Source organism: Podarcis melisellensis (assembly GCF_964234715.1).
Source record: "Podarcis melisellensis genome assembly, chromosome: 10".
Lineage (NCBI taxonomy): Eukaryota > Metazoa > Chordata > Lepidosauria > Squamata > Lacertidae > Podarcis > Podarcis melisellensis.
Window position 1 is genome coordinate 16,104,669 of NC_138542.1, and position 18,818 is coordinate 16,123,486.

Genomic DNA, 18,818 nt, shown 5'->3' on the forward strand with positions numbered 1-18,818 from the left:
TATGCCCCACAAATAACCCAGAGATGCATTTTAAATAAAAGGACACATTCTACTCATGTAAAAACACGCTGATTCCCGGACCATCCGCGGGCCGGATTGAGAAGGCGATTGGGCCGCGTTCGGCCCCTGGGCCTTAGGTTGCCTACCCTGATTTAGGAGCACATACCTGTCATTCAAAGTGGTGCAATGCCAATAGAAACGTGCCATTGTGTAGAATCCGAAGTTAACTTCCGAGAAGTGACTTTCAATAAGCCTCCCGCTCAGACTGGCTATTGCGAGCCCTTGGGGTACCCGTGAGATCTCAGTTTGAGAAATTCCCATGCTCATATTGCAAGAGAAGAATCGTGGAAAGGTGTCTGTGTCCTGCATAAGGGGCAGCTTGAAAACAGAGCGGTCTATTTTGTCAGCCAAGTGTCTCCCCCACTTCTCGCACACCTCCCTTTTGCACGCACGCATTCTACAAACGGGGAGGGCTTCTTTCGTTGCTCCACATTTGGCAGAGACTTAGCTGCTTCTGTTTATAAAGGCCCAAGCAGTCAGCGAGGGGAGAGAACGTGCTATTGGTTTAGTTAGTTCATGACTTGCAGCAGCAGCAGCTCCAAAGTTGTATCCCGGAGGATCTCAATTCTCCGCTCCTCCTTCAGCTGTGCAAAGTCAGCATCACTGCTACCGACTGAGGGCTTTCAGGTCACTGATTGACGGGATCTCGGTTGGTTTCGTGCTTTCAGAGAAAAGTTGCAAGAGCAATCCACCAAGGAAAAAGAATGCATGCCTCTAGAAGGTAGGTGAAACACGCTGGTAAAAGGGAAAGCAGGAGGAGAGCACGTCATGCAAAGCTTTCCATCGTGACAGGCAAATGTTACGGATGCTGGTGCTATATTCAAACCAAAACTTTATTGCGGTCCAAAGACCCACCAAACAATTTCAAAACTAGATACGGTTAAAACGACCAGAAAGACAGATGGAAGAAACAAAGGCAGTCATTTTGTTTTATCTAGGGCATAATGATCTTTGTTTCTTATAATCTCCAAAAGAAACTTTGCCATGGCCAGTGTACTATCATCTGACCTGTCTTCCAAAAGATATTTAATATGGGAGGCTTCAGATTTTCCTGGCAAATTTGCCAGTGAGGGTTTGATCAGTTGATCCCTTGCTTGCTCATATTGCCCACGATACAGAAAGATCTGCTTCATGCAATCAATGTCCTGGGAACATAACCAAAGCCTATTCTGATAGGGGATGCCTCTCAGTCTGGCATTTAGAACTTCCGAGGGAAATACGTTTAGTCTGGCTTTGGTAAATAAACGCTGATAGGTAGGTACAGACAAATTCCTAAGGTATGAGGATATCTGAAAGTCATACCTATATTGGATTCCAGCTACGACCGGGCTACAAATTACATAAGATCGGGATGGTGCTATATTTTATATGCAGCTTCAGACTACTGTGATGAAAGACCTACTAGGGGATAAATAACGAGGCTGCTGACATGGGGTTTGGTTTTGTGTGTGTGTGTCGGGAACAATGCAATGGAAGGAACTAAGGGTTTCTTCATACAACATTGTTAAGACGCAAGTAGCACAGTTAGGACACTTCCTGGGGGAAGGAAGGGCCATAGCTTTGTAAGAGAGCATCTACTTTGCATGCGGAAGGTGAGGCTTAGGCTTTAATCTTTAGCACCTTTAGGTAGAGCTAGGAGAGGCTCTCTGTAAAGTAACGCCTTAAACTTTAGTAGTGGCAACAGGCTAAATCTATTTTCTTTTTTCTTTTGGCAGAATACACTGCCTTCGTGCTCACAGGCCAAAACCTGCTGCTACCACCGGAGAGGCAGTGCAGAATTCTTGTGGGTGCAAACAGCGGTGTCGAAATGAGCAAACTGCCGTCGGTACACTCTACACACTCATTGTCATGGTCATCCTAATTGCAATTTGGGGAGTCTGGGCCAGGAAAGATTTCTGAGCATGCTGAAGGAAGACGTTCGATATCAAAAGCTCAGAGAGACCCTCTTAGGGACAGGAAGGGCAAAACGCTCGGCTTATACACACTGGAACTGTTATCGAAGGACAATTGCTGATGGATGCAAAGTCTCTCTCTGCCCCTCTTTCTGGCAACGCTCAAAATTCAAGAGAGAAAAGAATGCAAAGTGATGATTCTTTCGAGACTGCTTTGTATAATGATGATCGTAAAATGATGCAGCTCTGTAAATCCTGTAAATGTAAAGTATGTAAAATATAAATATAAAATATACCTATTTTAAGAAGGCTGGGTCAGTGTTTTCGCTTGGTGTAATTTCGTCTTTGATTTAACAGGCTCCCAGTTTCGTAGAACCAAACTTGGGCGGGGTCATCCAGAAAGAGTGGAAACGGTGTGGTTAATCATTTCATTGGATCTCAGTAGATCTGGTTCATTATCTAATAACTCACGTCAACATTCGGTCAATCCCTAAAATAGGATAATGGCAACAAGGATGTGACTGCTCTTCCTGCTGCACAATGGTAATAAGAGAACTAAACTTGATGTTGTCATTTAATTCATTGTATGATGCTTTGGCTGCAAGTTGCAGGTGCAAAAAAGGCTCTCTCTGGGCACAGCACATAGACCATGTGAATTTCTGCCTTAGTGGAACACACCCACCCCACCTCACACCACAGAAATTAGATGGTCTTCTTCCTCATACCCAAGCAATTTGCTGAACAAACCATACTGCATTGAGTGTGCATTGAGCCATAGGAAAGAACATTTCATTAGGTATCTATAGGGCAGCTAAGTTGTTCAGGCGACCCCTGGGCATGTTGAAAGTGTGTGTGCATAACACACAGCATCTTCCAGTTAGAACTGTTCTATCTCTTGTGGGGTGTGCATGCAGTGTGGAACAGAACAGATCACCCATCAGGCCCAAACATCATGAACAAATTCCAGCGATGCTACTGAACAAGGGTAACCATCCCTTCCAGTAGCACCTTAAAGACCAACTAAGTTAGTTTTTGGTATGAGCTTTCGTGTGCATGCACACGAAAGCTCATACCAAGAACTAACTTAGTTGGTCTTTAAGGTGCTACTGGAAGGAATTTTTTTGTTTTGACTACGGCAGACCAACACGGCTACCTATCTGTAAGGGTAACCATCGTAATACTCTTTGATTGTTGTGGACTACAACTCCCATCATCCCCGAGTACCTGTTGGCAATGATGACTAGACCTGCTGGGAGCTGTAGTCCAACACATCTGGAGGGAACCAGGTTGGTTACACCTGCTACTGAGTACCACTGATATTATTATCTGATCCTCTTGCATGATGTGAGAGAGCAGGAGCACAAATGAAGAGGAGAATCACGCAAGGAGAGCTCGTCCATATATTTGTAGTTCCTCACCCAGATGTAGATGGGATCCAGACCTGCTTAGTTTCCACAAGGTTGCTGCATTTAGACTATGCACTCAATTCTGTAGTGGAAGACGTTGGTGCTGTGGGAAAGGCGAAGTTGCATCTACATATCAGTTATGCTGATGACTCAGTAGCTGGCATTTAGAAAGCCCTTAACCTCTTTATTTTATCTGTAACGTGAATGTGTAACACTTGCTCATCTTGCTGGGTTTTTGGAGAGGTGAATTAATTAACATTACCAAAGCACCAAGCTTGTGTTAAAGGTTATGTTTAAATATGCTATGACTGTAATGTTGCTTCTTTCCTAGAAGGTCAACACTTCGTTTATTGCCTCTCATTTTAATTTGTGGGGGCTGGCTGCACCGTATAGACTTATGTCAATAACGATAGGGGATATAAACCTGAAGATCTGCGTGAGACCTGAAACAAAATATTGCAGTGGATCACAAACCCCCAAGAGGACAGCTCCTGTCTATAGCTCCAGCCCCCCTGGGAGAAGAGCCCTGTAGCCCTGCCCAAACCTCCAGGGGTGGGGTGGAGGGGGTCAGTTGTGAGGATGGAGAAAACAACATTTTCCCTCACTCCCCATAGGCCTTCCCTAGGTGCTAAACAACTTGAAAGTAATCCCCTGCACTATTAGCATGGGTTAATGTGTCCCCTCCAGCAAGTTTCCACAACCTGTTGCCCATTCAAGATATTGGGGGCTGCCACTCCCACCGTTGCTGACCATTTGGCATGCTGGCTGAGGCAGCTGGGAGCTGTGGCCCAAGACATCTGGAAGACCCCAGATTGCATGTGTCAGGATTTTCTGCCAAAATACAGGCATTCATCAGCAGATAAGGCGATGTGATAAGCATTCATTACAGGTGGATAGTTTGGTACCACTGCCTCAGATACCATCAGCTCAGCTTCAAGAGCAATAAAAGTTATCTTCCCTTTAGAAGGATAAAATGATCTGCACAGCTCTCTGGACAGCATCCTTCTAACAAAGGAGACATGAGCAAAGCATAGCTGGTGTATTACTTAAAGGGCAGCCAAAGCATTCATGCAAACCCTAAGGTACTGTTGGTGTGTTTCAACTCCAGGGGCACAAGCGGTGAAAAGGAACGGTTTTACGATCCCTTCTGTTTATGTTAACTGGGCTGGAGTGATTTTTCACACATGTTCAAAAAAGGATATGACTTAAAACGTACCTGCTTGCCGTTAGTTCAAACTACCAAAAATAGTGTCTGCTCTCCAGCCAACAAGTTGGATGATATATTCCATGTGCCATTTGCTTTGTCAGGCAATGAAAACAAGCCTTTAATTTTCCATGATAATACTGCTGAAGTGTTGTTTCAGAAGCTTCAGATCCTTCCCTCTTCCAGCTCTAGATATTATCCTACAGATCCCACACCCCCACACCGTTCCAGCTTTTGAAAAGACAGATGATCCTGAAAACCTGTGAAAACAATGAAATTGTTGGCACTACCATTTCTTCCAATCCCTTTCAAAGGAAAATATTGCAGCTAGCATAATCTTTAGCATGAAGTCCCAATTTGCAAGAATTCTCTTCTAGCGTTAATGTATTATTTCTTTTAAGTTTTGCAAACACAGGAGCTTAGGGGAAGGCTGCTAGGCTTGCCAAATAATTAAGTGACTTTTATTTTAAGAACCGATCACTAAACGATTCCTAATTAGGGAACACTTATAAATGAACATCTTTCCTAGACCAGCTCTCCATTTAAATACCAAGTTACTCTCCTCATAAGTCAAATTTAGGGCTTCTGCTCTTCAAAGTTATTGTTATTAGTATTATTATTAGTATTGTTAGATTTTCATCACACCCTCCTGCCTGAAGGAGCCTAAAGTGGCAAAGTTGTGGTATTTATCGGACCGCCTCTCCTGGTATGCCCCGTAGAGGACCTTAAAGTCCATGAATAACCATAGTTTAAAGGTCCCGGGCCCTAAGAAAGTCAGACTATCCTCCACAAGGGCCAGGGCCTTTTCAGTGATGGCTCTGACCTGGTGGAATGCTCTGTCCCATGAGACTAGGGCCCTGCAGGATTTAACCTCCTTCTGCAGGGCCTGTAAGACCGAGCTATTCCACCTGGCTTTCAGTTTGAATTTAGCCTGATCTTTTATTCCCCTCCCTTCCCTCCCCCCCCTTTTTATAAAGATTACCTGCTCTAGGACCCCACAGCTAATTCTCCCCTGGTCTCCTCGCTGGCCCAAATAGGACTAATTTAACCAGCTAGCCCTGGTGACCATCTAATGCTTACTGGATGGATTTTCACCCAAAATGATTTTTGAACTTTGAATTTATTGTTATTTACCCTTTTATATTGTATTTTATGCTGTTGGTTGTTTTTTTTTGTATCACAATTAAGTGTTTTGAATTTGTTGTTAGCCGCCCTGAGCCCGGGTTTTCTGAACCGGGAAGGGCAGGGTATAAATAAACAAATTATTATTATTACTATTACTATTATTACTATTAATAATATTAAATTTGGAGTAGGTGTGATCTCAGCACCAAACCCTCACCCCCAAGTAGTAAACGATGGTTTGTATTTGCCTTGGAAACCATGTTTAAACCCAAGTCTGCAATTATGGTTCATGATCCATGTTAGTTTGGACATACCGTAACTGCAAACTACTGTATAGTGTGCTGCAATCCAGAAAAAAGAGGAACCATTAGTTCCTGGTCTAGCATTGCATATACCTAATGTAATATGCTTATTGTATTAAGGTTAAACCAGCAATCTTTAACAAATAAAGAAGAGGGTATGATATCTTACAGGACAGAGATGGGGAGCATATGGCTTTCTAGGTATTGTTCAACGCCAGCTCCCACCAGTATTTCCAATGTTTAGGGGATAAGGGAAGCTTATAATAGGACCAGAGATTTATTTGTTTGAGAAAATATATTGACACCTTAATAATAGGACAGATTCTAAGTTTCTCAATCCCTTTGGCCAAATTCATTCAAATAATAATAATAATAAATTTTATTTATATCCCGCCCTCCCCAGCTGAAGCTGGGCTCAGGGCGGCTAACAACAATCAAAATAATCCAACATTCTAAAAACATTCATTATAAAATTAATTAAAATCAAATTAAGATCAAATTAATGGCAACCATCAAGCAAAATTCTGTGCAGATTGCCAGAGGAGGGGGTCAGGCTGCGCCCTAACCAAAGGCCTGGTGGAACAGCTCTGTCTTGCAGGCCCTGCGGAAAGATGTCAGGTCCCGCAGGGCCCTAGTCTCTTGTGACAGAGCATTCCACCAGATTGGAGCCGCGGCCGAGAAAGCCCTGGCTCTAGTTGAGGCCAGCCTAACTTCTCTGTGGCCTGGGATCTTTAGGATGTTTTTATTTGCAGACCGTAAATTTCTCTGTGGGGCATACCAGGAGAGGCGGTCCCGTAGGTACAAGGGTCCTAGGCCATATAGGGCTTTAAAGGTTAAAACCAGCACCTTAAACCTGATCCTGTACTCCACCGGGAGCCAGTGCAGCTGGTATAGTACCGGATGAATATGATCTCGCAGCGAAGACCCCATAAGGAGTCTCGCCGCGGCATTCTGCACCCGCTGGAGTTTCTGGATCAGTCTCAAGGGCAGCCCCACGTAGAGTGAGTTACAATAATCCAGTCTGGAGGTGACCGTCGCGTGGATCACAGTGGCTAGGGCAGGGCGAGAGAGATAAGGAGCAAACTGCTTAGCTTGGCGGAGATGAAAAAAATGCCGCCTTTGTTATAGCTGTAATCTGCGCCTCCATAGAGAGGGAGGTATCGAAGATTACACCCAAACTCTTAACGGACGATGCTGGCACTAATTGCACCCCCACAAGAGATGGGAGTTGCCCCCTCAATCCCATATCGCTCCGTCCCAGCCAGAGGACCTCTGTCTTCGAAGGATTTAACTTCAACCGGCTCCCACGTAACCATCCAGCCACAGCTTCCAGACATCTGGTCAGTGTATCTGGGGCCGAGTCAGGATGGCCGTCCATCAACAGATAGAGTTGGGTGTCATCGGCATACTGATGGCAACCCAGCCCAAAACTCCAGACAAGCTGGGCGAGGGGGTGCATAAAGATGTTAAAAAGCATCGGGAAGAGAATCGCTCCCTGAGGCACTCCACACACCAAGGAGTGGCGCGATGACAATTCCCCCCCAAGCGCCACCCTCTGTCCCCGACCAGAGAGAAACGAGTGCAGCCATTGAAGGACTGTGCCCTGGATCCCCACGTCGGCAAGGCGGTGGTCCAGGAGTTCGTGGTCGACCATGTCGAAGGCTGCTGACAGGTCTAGAAGAATCAGCAGCCCCGACTCGCCTCGATCCAGCTGCCTGCGGAGATCATCTGTTAGGGCGACCAGAGCCGTCTCGGTCCCATGAGCAGCGCGGAAGCCGGACTGGAATGAATCGAGAGCCGATGTTTCATCCAGAAACCTACCAAGCTGTTCAGCAACCGCTCTCTCAATCACCTTACCCAGGAATGGAAGATTCGAAACCGGGCGGTAATTGGATAGATCTAAAGGATCTAATGATGTTTTCTTTAAGAGCGGACGCACCTTCAGTTCCCCTGGGAATATCCCGGTGCCAAGGGACAAATGATGACTAATAACATCCCTGCAACATGTCAGTTAATCTTCCTTCTGTTTACTTCTCCATCGAATACAGGGTTTTGCAAACTTGGGTCTCCAGCTGATTTTGGACTACAACTCCCCATCATCCCTTGCCAGCAGGACCAGGGACCATGGGAATTGTAGTCCAAAAACAGCTGGAGACCCAAGTTTGGGAAACCCTGATCTAATACTATGACTGGCTTGTGGCTGGCTTCACATTCCTCATGACCTCAAAGCTGAGAGAATGCCAAACCAGAGGCTAGCAAGCTCTATCCTCTCCCTGATCAGTGCCATGCAAGCGTCCCTAAAGGGAACAGATGAACTGTGGTAGGATCAAGGGGCATGCACAAACTGAATAGCACTCACAGCTGCTGCGCTCATATGGAGGCTGGAGCCAGGCCTATTTCAGGGCTTATATGCAAATAAACACATAACGCTGCTGTATAATGAATACAGGTGACTCTCGGCTTATGCTGGGATATTGCATAATGCCCAAATGTGTATAGTAGAAACTCATTGGGTTCTATATATATCTATATTGAAATATATCTATTTGCCAAGTGCATAAAGCTGAATGTGCCCAAGTTAAATGTGTGCAAGCTGCCAGTTACTTACACCACTAAAACAGCTAACATGTGCTCCCTTCCATTTTTCCTGGGACACCAGAAACTGTAATAATCAGGGGCAAGGGGACATTTAATAACCAGGTGAATTTACCTTGAGACCATTGGTGGAAGGTGTTTGCTTGCGTTCAAGCTCCAATATTCCCTTTCAGGCAAATAAAGATGGCATTTTTCATTGGGCCAGACTGGCAAGTGTCCTCGTGGTTTTTTTCTCTTTTCCTGTGGTGTGTAAGCACAGCCCATTGTAAAAGTTGTGGGGAGCAATTATTGTACAATGCGCATCTTTGCTGTGTGGCCAGACTTGGAGAGGCTTGATTTTTGCAGGGTGGGGGATGCAACAGGGGTTAATGGAAGGTAGGGTACTAAATGGTAGCCCCAAATTTTGGTACTTTCCAGCTTTCTTATACCCTCTGAGAAGAAGCATCTGCAGATCATCATCTTGTTATGATTTGTACAAGCATGTGGGTTTTGTTGCATATACAGCTGCCTTTCTGATTTCAAAACAACCTAACTTCCTAGGAATATACGAAAGATGTCTAACTTTCCCTTGTTAATCAAAATACAAGCACTGTATACATTATAAAGTGTTGGATCCAAAGCTTAAATGATCTCTGGGCCATTTTGCTGATGTCATTGTAAAAAAACCTGTGCATCAGATCTATCCAGTTAAAATACTATCATGTTCCAGGAGCAAACTTGGCATTAAGGCCAAGTATGAGAGGGGATTCTCTATCAAAATACTACAGCATATGCAAATCTGTTTACCCTTAGCTTCTTGTACAACTATGGGAGAAAAATGAAAACTCAGCACACTGTCCAAGTTCCACAGACTGACATTCTCAGAATCTATAAGCTACAAAAGATATAAATTATAGTTGTACCTTAGTTTTCAAATAGAATGCGTTCCAAAAGGCCGTCTGACTTCTGAAATGTTTGGAAACCAAGGTGCGGCTTCCGATTGCACAGACGCGCCGGAAACAATAGCAGAAGCTGCATCAGATGTTGGGCTTCCAAAAAAACCCTTCAAAATCTGGAACACTCACTTCCAGGTTTTGATCGTTTGGGATCCGAAACGTACAAGTACCAAGGCATTCAACAACCAAGGTATGACTAAACTCCTCTTAATGCTCCTCCCTTGTAACATTCAGATGATTTTTTTGTAATATCCATCCATACAGCAGCAAAGGAAGTTAAAATCCTCCATCTTAATTCTGAGTATTGGTTTAAGGCACTAAATGCTTTTGTTTCAGCCTTGGAAAAAATACCTTAAAACAGGAATGGGGAACTTGTAACCTTGCACTACAGCTTCCATAAGCCCCAACCACATGTCCAATGATCAGGGATGAAAGCAGTTGTAATCCTGGATGGTGACAAGGGTTTATTCTAATGAAGAGAATATTGCAGATAGGGAAATGTTTTAAGGAAGCAGCATGAATACTGAGGATCGTAAGCGGGGAGTGCGCTGTTGTTTTAAGTCCTGCTGACGGACTTCCTGTAATTGGCCAGTGCTTGGCCACTGTGAGAAAAGGATGCTGTTCCAGATGAGCTTTTGGCCCCGATCAAGCTGCTCTTCTTAAGCTCTTAATACTTGAGAGGAACAGCATCAGATCGACCACACTTAAGCCAAGACTGCCTGTATGGATCACACCACAGATATTCAAATCCCTACAAGTTAGTTCCAGGTTCTGTATTGATAAATACTACAGATTCAGGAACTGCTTTAAGAAAGAGTACAGCAGCATCAGTCTCTCTGCTCAGTGGCATAATTTGGCAATTTTAGACTATGGCTTCAACAGTCCTATTGTGGTAATGTGTCCTATTTTGATGGTAATGTGTTTTCTTCTTTGGCGATCGCTTGTAGCCGAGTAAGACTGCCTTCCATGAACACGGTTTTAACAGTGAGTCCGTAAGTGACTGTGGAGGCCAATCCTGGATCCACACGTCCTTCCACAGTGGGGACATTGGTTTCCAGATGGGAGTTGATCACGGTGAGGATTTGCTTGCGGTATCTCCAAATTTGGGAGAGATGTGTACAGCTATTAACCAAATGAAAAACAACAAAGCCAGTGGACCCTGATGGGATACTTGCCGAAGTCTTCGAAGTGGATAGAACTGAACTGATACAACAACTTCACAAGCTCATCTGGTAATGCGTACCACTTCCTTCAAAGTGTGGTAAGCCAGGCATGGTTCATTTGGAGGCCCCTGTCCTTGTTTTGCTGAGGGCGGCCTCCACTTCTGCCCAAAGTCCTTATCTGACAGTGCTACTAGCTCCACCACACCCCAAGGGTTACTTTAAAGGACTGTGTTAACCAAGGGGAAAGGAGAAGGCCAAGCCACAATGCCCACACCATTCGCACCTAGCAAGACCAATAACCCGAGAGAATGCTGTCATTTTATTGTTTTGCTTTTTGTATCTTTTACTCTCTCTCTCTTTCAGTCTATTAAATTGTGCACTACCTAGCGTACATTGCAGTATGCAAAAATACAGTGAACAATAAACTTTTACTTCTTGATTATAAAATAATCACAATATCCAAACATCCTTCCATGTTTGTAATAAAATTGTGACAGTTTCTGTTTCCAAATTAAATAAGAGTTAGACTTCAGATCATTTTAACACTGGTTCAACCAAACAGAAAAATTGAAATAAACATTTGTTTCAGGCTAAAACTGTTTCAATGTCCTAACTTTTTTTTTTCATGAAACATCTTTAGTTGCCATTCTACAAATGATGCCATCCAGCAGCGTGCCTATTTTTTCCTCCTGTGGGGTTAGCTTGTACAACTGCAAAGAAAATGGAATAGTCACTTTCTGGAGGAGCAAAAGATTGTCCAGCTTTATAGGTCAAGTTGAAAAAATGGGCACAGCAATCCTATGGCAGGCAGAAGGGAGAATCCAAAGCATAGCTACTATAACCTCCAATGCCCTGCTAGAGGAAATAATAAAATCTTACAGAGTTGTAGAGTTGGGAGGTGTAATGGTTCTAGGGGTTGCTCGTGCGTAAGTTGCCGCCACTCCTGGCTAGGTTACCTGGTTGAACCCTTTCTGTCTGGACAGCCTTTTACTTCGTGGCTGTCTCAGTCGCTGGCAGAATCCGTCAGTGGGTGTTTCTTGAACTTCTTCCAGCAAAGAAGTTCTTTGACGCCAAGTCTCCTCCTACTCTCCCTGCGCGGAAGTCTTCTGCGCAGGGAGGGTGTGGGCAGTGGAGGACCCGTGCTCTCCCCGCTGGTCTCCGGTGAAGAGTCCTGGAGCCTCCTCTCCAATTCCCCCATCTGCCCCCCTTCTCCACTGGTGTTACGCTGATTTCCTTCCCCAGCAGATGGGCTGCCTCTCTCCCTACTGGGACCCTCTCTGGCATCCCTCTGGAGCCTTCCCTCCGCCTCTAGCTCCGATGGCAGTTCCCTGACAGGAGGGATCATGAGGGTCATCTAGTCCAATCCCCTGCAATGCAGGAATCAAAGCTGGGAAGGAGACAGCTAGAGCGGAAATAAGTATGGCAGCTCCAAGGCTGTCATATTTGTTCACACCCTTCTTAGGGGAATGGGGTGACTTTTGATTCTTTGAATCCAAAATCTCCTTTGATTCAGCCCCAACTTGCTCCCCCCCTCTCTCTCTCTGCCCCCCCCCCCAGCACCAACAGTGGAGGAGGGATGGCTTCAGAGGTCTCCAGGGCTGAATTGAGAAGATCTCCAGGGGTCTCCAGGGGTGGACCTACTTTTCTACTTCTGGACCTCCCTCTACACCCACAAAAATGGCAACATCAATGGCTGCTGGGATGTCCTCTCCAGGGACCATGGGACTGCACCCTTATGTACTTTGCAGTCAAAACACTCAATACAGAGTGGGAAAAATGTAAGACACAATTGAAGATTAAGAAAATGTAGGGGTATGCTTGCATTGCTAAGGATGCTTAAAGGTAAAGGTAAAGGACCCCTGACAGTTAAGTCCAGTCGCAGACGACTCTGGGGTTGCGGCACTCATTTCGCTTTACAGGCCGAGGGAGCCGCCGTTTGTCCGCTTCCGCAGACAGTTTTTCTGGGTCATGACTAAGCCGCTTCTGGCGCAACAGAACACCGAAACCAGAGCAGCATACCTTCCCACCAGAGCAGTACCTATTTATCTACTTGCACTTTTGGGGCATGCTTTCGAACTGCTAGATTGGCAGGAGCTGGAACCGAGCAACAGGAGCTCACCCCATTGCAGGGATTCGAATCGCTGACCTTCTGATCGGCAAGCCCTAGGCTCAGTGGTTTAGACCACAGCGCCACCCACATCCCATGCTTAGCTGGGGGGAAATCCCACTGGATTTAGAGAGCTAAATAAATGTGTTTAAGATATGTCCATCTATCTCAGAAATGAACACCCTGTGGCACAGTACAAATTGAATTTCAACTCCCATTTGCCAAAGTCCTTTTAGTTGGGGCTGTGGGAATCTGGAGAGTTACAGGTCATCCCCCCCCCCCCCCGCTCTGTATTAAAAGTAATTGCAAAATTACAATTGCAAATTGTAATTACAAAGCAAAAAAATTGCTATATTTTGCCTTATCTCAACCCTTAACCCGGGACAACCTTGTACAAACCTTTTTAACTTTCTGTAGGTCTGTTATTTTGGGGAGATCTGCTAAGGGGACTTGCTGGCCTTCCACTTGACGTATTACGTCGTCCAGATTCACGGTTTTCTCTTGGTCTTCAACCAGAACAACAAGTACGGCAGTGTCACTGTCCGAAATGCCAAACTTTCTGAAGGCATCTGAAATCTAAAACACAGAATTGTGTGCTCTTATGTACGTCAGTCACATCCTAGCAACCCAGAGCCTCTCACAAAACATATGTTCCCATTTATTAGGTTCCAAAGCTCTGAAAAGATTAAATTAGTTGTTAAATGTTAACTATCTCACAAGATAAATACTTACAACAAATGTGGGCAAATTTTATCATAGGCAGTTGAATATTCATTCATGTGTTTTCAAGTCACTATATGAGGGACATGCAGAGGATTTTAATGTCAGATTTAAAGAATGATAAGCTGTGTCAAAGCAAGGGATGGGAAGGAGTGGTATAAACTTCCTGTACGGTTATGGGACTTCTAAGACCCTTAGTTGACACATTCTATGTAGGGATCCTGGTGGTGTAAATACTATACATGATAACCTCTGGCTGGTTTTTGTTCTAATATTATTGCAGGAAGAGTCTGGAGGAAGCCCAGGACACACTGTATGTGTGGGCTGTAGAGAAGACCTGCACAACTTGTAAGCAAGCAAACAAAATACTATTAACCAGAAACTAAATTCTCCAGTGTTTGGGCTACCCATCCAGGTATGCAAGAACAATAAAGGAAACCAACAATGCAAAATACATGGCTGGGTTATATTTTCCTGGGATGGTGGGGGTGTCACAAAGTGTCCGGGCCTGTACAGGAAAGCCTGCCTTCTTATAGGTCAGACCTCTGTGAGGATTCTCAAGCCAAAAGAAGAGCCAGAGAACCAAGAACACTGTTTCCTACAGTGCTTATTTACCAGGGTAGGGGCAGATTACAGTGGACAATCAGAGGCAATTCCTGAATGGGAACGAAAAAAAATAGTATCTCATAAAATGAGTATCCAGATTACATATTTTAGGAACTCAGTACGAAGGCAGCAGTTGCGAAGCCTAAGACTGAATGCTTCGTTAAGACCCTGTTTCAGTCTTGCACAGACGAGGGTGGCTTAATAAAGGCTATGTGTGCAGGCAAACTGATAGTCAGGAAATATTTTGTGTGGTGAATAATATACATAACACCTTTTGATTAGCAGCCTTCTTCGGGGACAAGCAAATCTTATTTCACTGTTACAGTCAGGAGGTCCTGCTCAAATTCTTCCCTATGAGGCCAAATACTGGACTAAATGTGCCTTTTGGCTTGATCTAGCAGGGCTCTTATTGTGCTATTATTGCAAGAAAAACAGAATTCAGAGCATGCTGTAAGCAGCCATCTTACATTATTGTTCGGGGAAAGGTTGAATATTATTTCAGCGTTAAGAGTTCTTGTCTTCATTTTATTGATCTTGTAGAGATGTACAGCTTTATTTGTTGCCACGAGTAACTGAAATGGATCAACAATCTGCCAAAAAATAGAGAATAAAGTTTGGTTTCCAGAGGTAGGCCTCAAAATAGATCCACTGCTTTCCTTATCTCAACAAGGAAAAATATACTTTAGAAATGGCAAAGAGCCATTATGCCATCAATTAAATGTTGAAACAAGGAGCAAGGGGGGGTGCGCAATTCCACACTTTGTAAATAACTTTGGTCTATCAATAAAACCATGTCTGAGGTATAAACATACAGTAGTAACAGTACAAGTAGATATTTAAATGAAAATTAAATTCACACATCAGATTTCTACCTGAGGAAACTGGAATCCTATTAATACAGCTCTCACTATCTTGTAAAGAATCAGAAAAAAGCCTTTTGCAGAGAGTATAGCAGTATAATGAGAAGAATATTGAGAAGGAACAAAGAAGAAAAAATCATGAGAAAATGTGGATAAACATTTTGAAATCCTGAGGAAAGTGAAAACTTTTCTAAAGTTCTTCTCTTGCCCAGATGTGAAATTTCTATTTTGCAGTTTTTTAAAAAAATGAGAAACTGATCTAGCATATTCAAAATGGTTTAATATGAGGACAAATAAGCCAAAGTCCAAATAAGAAGCAAAAATACAGCCAGTAGGGCAGTGCTTCTTAAACAGTGGTTTTGGGCCACTTTCAGGCAGCCATCAGCATCAAAACATATGTAGTATTTCCTCATTTGTCTGCCCTACTCACTAGCCATGCCAGCACAGCAGTTCCCTGCAAAGACATCTGGGAGACTGAGGGAGCCATAGAGATCAAACACGGTCGCCTTGAACCAAGGATGGGTAGAGAATGAACACACCCATTAAAGTCCCCGTTCATTTTACATTGTGTTCAGCAAAACATAATGTTTCTTGGATGCAGGAAAGGGCATCTCTCATTCAACCTTTCACAAGTTTCCTGAAAAATCTGTACCTTTGTCCAACTGGGCACAGTTAACATTCTCGCTTACCTGCTCCTACCTGAATAGCAATCTATTGCCTTCTCCTTCAAATCTAATACAGCTCCTGAAACTCAGAATTTCACACAGGCAGGAGTGCAATAGCTCTGTGAGTTTTGCAAACCTTATGTTACCACAGTAATGAAGACACAAAAAAATTATTTGCTCACCATTGCAGGATTAATTAATGCTCCATCAATAGCTCCTTCCATTGCTTTTTTTCTTAGCGTGGCAGCATTTTTCACATCATTAAACAGGATAAGAGTAACAAGGCAGTCAGGAAACAGTTCCAGTCGATGTGTTAAACACTGCATCTTGCAACACAGCAGTATGCTGCTTCTGAATCAGTCAAACCTGGAACATTTATAAAAAGTGACCAATGGGTATTGTTGATACTTCTGTGTTTGCTCTTTGCCTAGAAGTTTTACTTAATTAAGCTTAAGGCTACATTCCATAGAGACGTTTCAAAAGTTGTCACGTCTGCACAAAATTAGTATGAACTTGGCCTAGTGACCGTGTTCCATGTCAGCAGCTGGAAAAACTGAACTACTTTGAAAAGTTTATGCTCTAAATTTATTCTGATTTAAGCAGTCTGATCTTGTTAAGTACACAGGGTTTATGCGGCCTGCCATTCTTCAACAAAGACACAGTGCAAAAACGCAAGACGTGAATCAGCTTTGGGAATATCGCTCATACTATTTTTTATAGTTAGATTGAGCTTTCCTGCTTTAAATAACAATGTAAGACTCGTACCCTCTCATTGTGCAGAAGTACAATACATACATGACTTTCACGGCCAAACCAGCATTTAAAAATACGTTGCATTTCAGTGTTTATACATTTTGGCTCAGCCAGTCATTATTTGGAGTTGTCGTTGACCCATTCTCTGGAAAACCCTGCAGATGCTGGATTCCAACAGCAATACTGTGTTTTTGCAAAAGGCAGCCTGAGTTGTTATCACTGCTTTTTTTTCTTTTCCAAACCATACACAAAGTGACAGCAGATCTATCCCCCGAGTTCTCTGCAATGTGCTGGGACTTTTGTGCTGGACAGAGTCTGTTCACAGAGTGAACTGGTGCATAGTGTTTCTTTAAAAAAAAATCTACAAAATTCCATAGAAATGTTATTGCTTACAATAAGAGACACTCATTATGGAAAGAGCTTTCAGGAGTGATGGGTCAAATGAAATATGCTCCTCCCACCCTCTCTCTCTCTCTCTCTCACACACACACACACACACACATCCCATCTGTAAGCTTAAAAAATGTTTCCAAATGTGTTCTTGAACTTTTCACTTGACAAAGGGATGATTCTGATGCAATCTTTGCTATTAATGGGCAATCTTTGCTGTCAATGGGGTCACTTTTTAAATAAATTCCATAAATGAATACCTTTAGCACTGGTGATCCAATTAATTTTTCTGAGATGATCCTGTGAGTAGGATCAGTGAGTCACAGTTGGTCCTGTGCAGAAGCAGATAAGCAAAAACAACAAAATAAGATCTTAATAGTCAATTATCTTCCTTCTACGTATGTGTGCACAGCCAAGGGGTGGGGCAGGAGGGTCTTTTGGCCTGTGGCCTCAAATTTAGACCCTTGTTTATATTCTGGCATTTAACAATTTCTGCAACTCCTCCGCCCCTTGCACATCAGATCAAAATGCATGGAACCTCAAGATTCAGGGACAGTCTACCTCTGAATAAAGTGACTGGCTGGCTGGCTGACGACAGGAAAAGGATGTTCGCTCTCAAACCTCCTTAGGGATGTCGTAAGGAAAAGCGGGGCATTCAGAGTTCAAATTGAAAAGTGTGACGGCTTCTGTAAATCCCTTGAAAATAGGAACCTTTGGGAGTGCTATAGGAATTCTAAGATCTCAAATATAGAATAAATGTTGATGATTGCACAAGGTAAACACACATACATAAGTATACAAACCACATGTCTAAAATTGTACAGGTGGGCAATCCAAAAGCCATCTTGGCTCTCCTAAACTGCAAATATTTCCTCTGTCTCCTTAATTCCCCTTGCCTGAGAACAGGTAAGCAGATAGCAATCAGGGGAAGTTCCTGAAGGGATCAATCTCCTATAACTATGAACCTCCTTTGTATTAATTGTCATAGTTTGCCCAGATTCAAGGATGCCTGACAGGCATCCTGATGGTCTTATCAAATGCTAACGTTTTTGTGTAAACTGGAACTATGCAACACTTGCCAAATCCTGAGGATTTGCCACAGTAACCCTACCTTAAAAGGTAAAGCGACCCCTGAACATTAGGTCCAGTTGCGGCCGACTCTGGGGTTGCGGCGCTCATCTCGCTTTATTGGCCGAGAGAGCCGGCGTACAGCTTCCGGGTCATGTGGCCAGCATGACTAAGCCGCTTCTGGCGAACCAGAGCAGCGCACGGAAACGCCGTTTACCTTTCCGCTGAAGCGGTACCTGTTTAACTACTTGCACTTTGATGTGCTTTCGAACTGCTAAGTTTGCAGGAGCAGGGACTGAGCAACGGGAGCTCACTCCGTCGCGGGGATTCGAACCGCCGACCTTCTGATCGGCAAGTCCTAGGCTCTGTGGTTTAACCCACAGTGCCACCCACGTCCCAACCCCACCTTAGTGAGTTGTAATTTCTGAGTGTAGAGGGGATGTCCTTCTCCAAGCAAAATGCAAACCCTGAAAAGAGATGTTCTGGGTCTCTCTCGCCTCCTTGCTAGATCCGCCTTGGTTTCCACTGGATCCTGCCTCCATCCATTCATTCATCTCTGACTGATCCTGGACTTAGGGGTCCCTGGGGAGTTGGGCAGCAAAAGCCAACCACCCCTATTTTTGCCTATATCAGGAGGGTCTGCATTCTGCACACAGGGAGCTCACATGTGACAAGTCCCAGCAAAGTAAAAATGGACACAAAAACTTATGGAATATGCAGAAATGGGGTAAAACCTACCGGAAGAATAAGAAATCGAGATAACAATTTCTTAAAAAATAAAAAGAATGGAAATGGTTTACTGAATATTTACAGATTAATAATAATAATTTTTATTATTTACACCCCATCCATCTATCTGGGTAACAGATAAAAATATTGGCAGGATTATTGTAATAACCTGCCGTTTCATAAGAGTATATATTTAAAGAAGATGAATAAATGAGCACATTGAGTTAATTTGCAATAG

The 18,818-nt window shown here is 43.8% G+C and overlaps 1 protein-coding gene and 1 long non-coding RNA gene across 5 annotated transcripts in view; one reads left to right on the forward strand and one right to left on the reverse strand.

Moving 5' to 3' along the window:
• TPRKB (TP53RK binding protein) overlaps nucleotides 1–18,818 on the reverse strand; it is a 19,405-nt gene continuing 587 nt past the window's right edge. Inside the window, exons 1-9 of one of the 4 annotated variants that reach the window (XR_014172624.1) lie at nucleotides 17,044–17,121; nucleotides 15,823–16,006; nucleotides 14,583–14,705; nucleotides 13,189–13,365; nucleotides 8,700–8,824; nucleotides 4,575–4,822; nucleotides 3,371–3,461; nucleotides 2,249–2,442; nucleotides 876–2,113 (exon numbers count right to left, since the gene is read on the reverse strand). Coding sequence is in view for 2 of the 4 variants with exons in the window: in XM_081929170.1 (XP_081785296.1) it covers nucleotides 4,684–4,822; nucleotides 8,700–8,824; nucleotides 13,189–13,365; nucleotides 14,583–14,705; nucleotides 15,823–15,966 (708 nt within the window). In the remaining 2 variants the exon portion in view is untranslated. Of the gene's footprint in view, nucleotides 775–875; nucleotides 2,114–2,248; nucleotides 2,443–3,370; nucleotides 3,462–4,574; nucleotides 4,823–8,699; nucleotides 8,825–10,978; nucleotides 11,393–13,188; nucleotides 13,366–14,582; nucleotides 14,706–15,822; nucleotides 16,007–17,043; nucleotides 17,122–18,818 lie in introns of those variants that run through there. The other 3 variants (XR_014172623.1, XM_081929170.1, XM_081929171.1) reach the window with 3 other exon arrangements.
• Nucleotides 654–2,263, forward strand: LOC309379749. The gene is made up of 2 exons (XR_014172633.1): nucleotides 654–781; nucleotides 1,776–2,263. It is a non-coding gene; the product is annotated as an uncharacterized lncRNA (long non-coding RNA).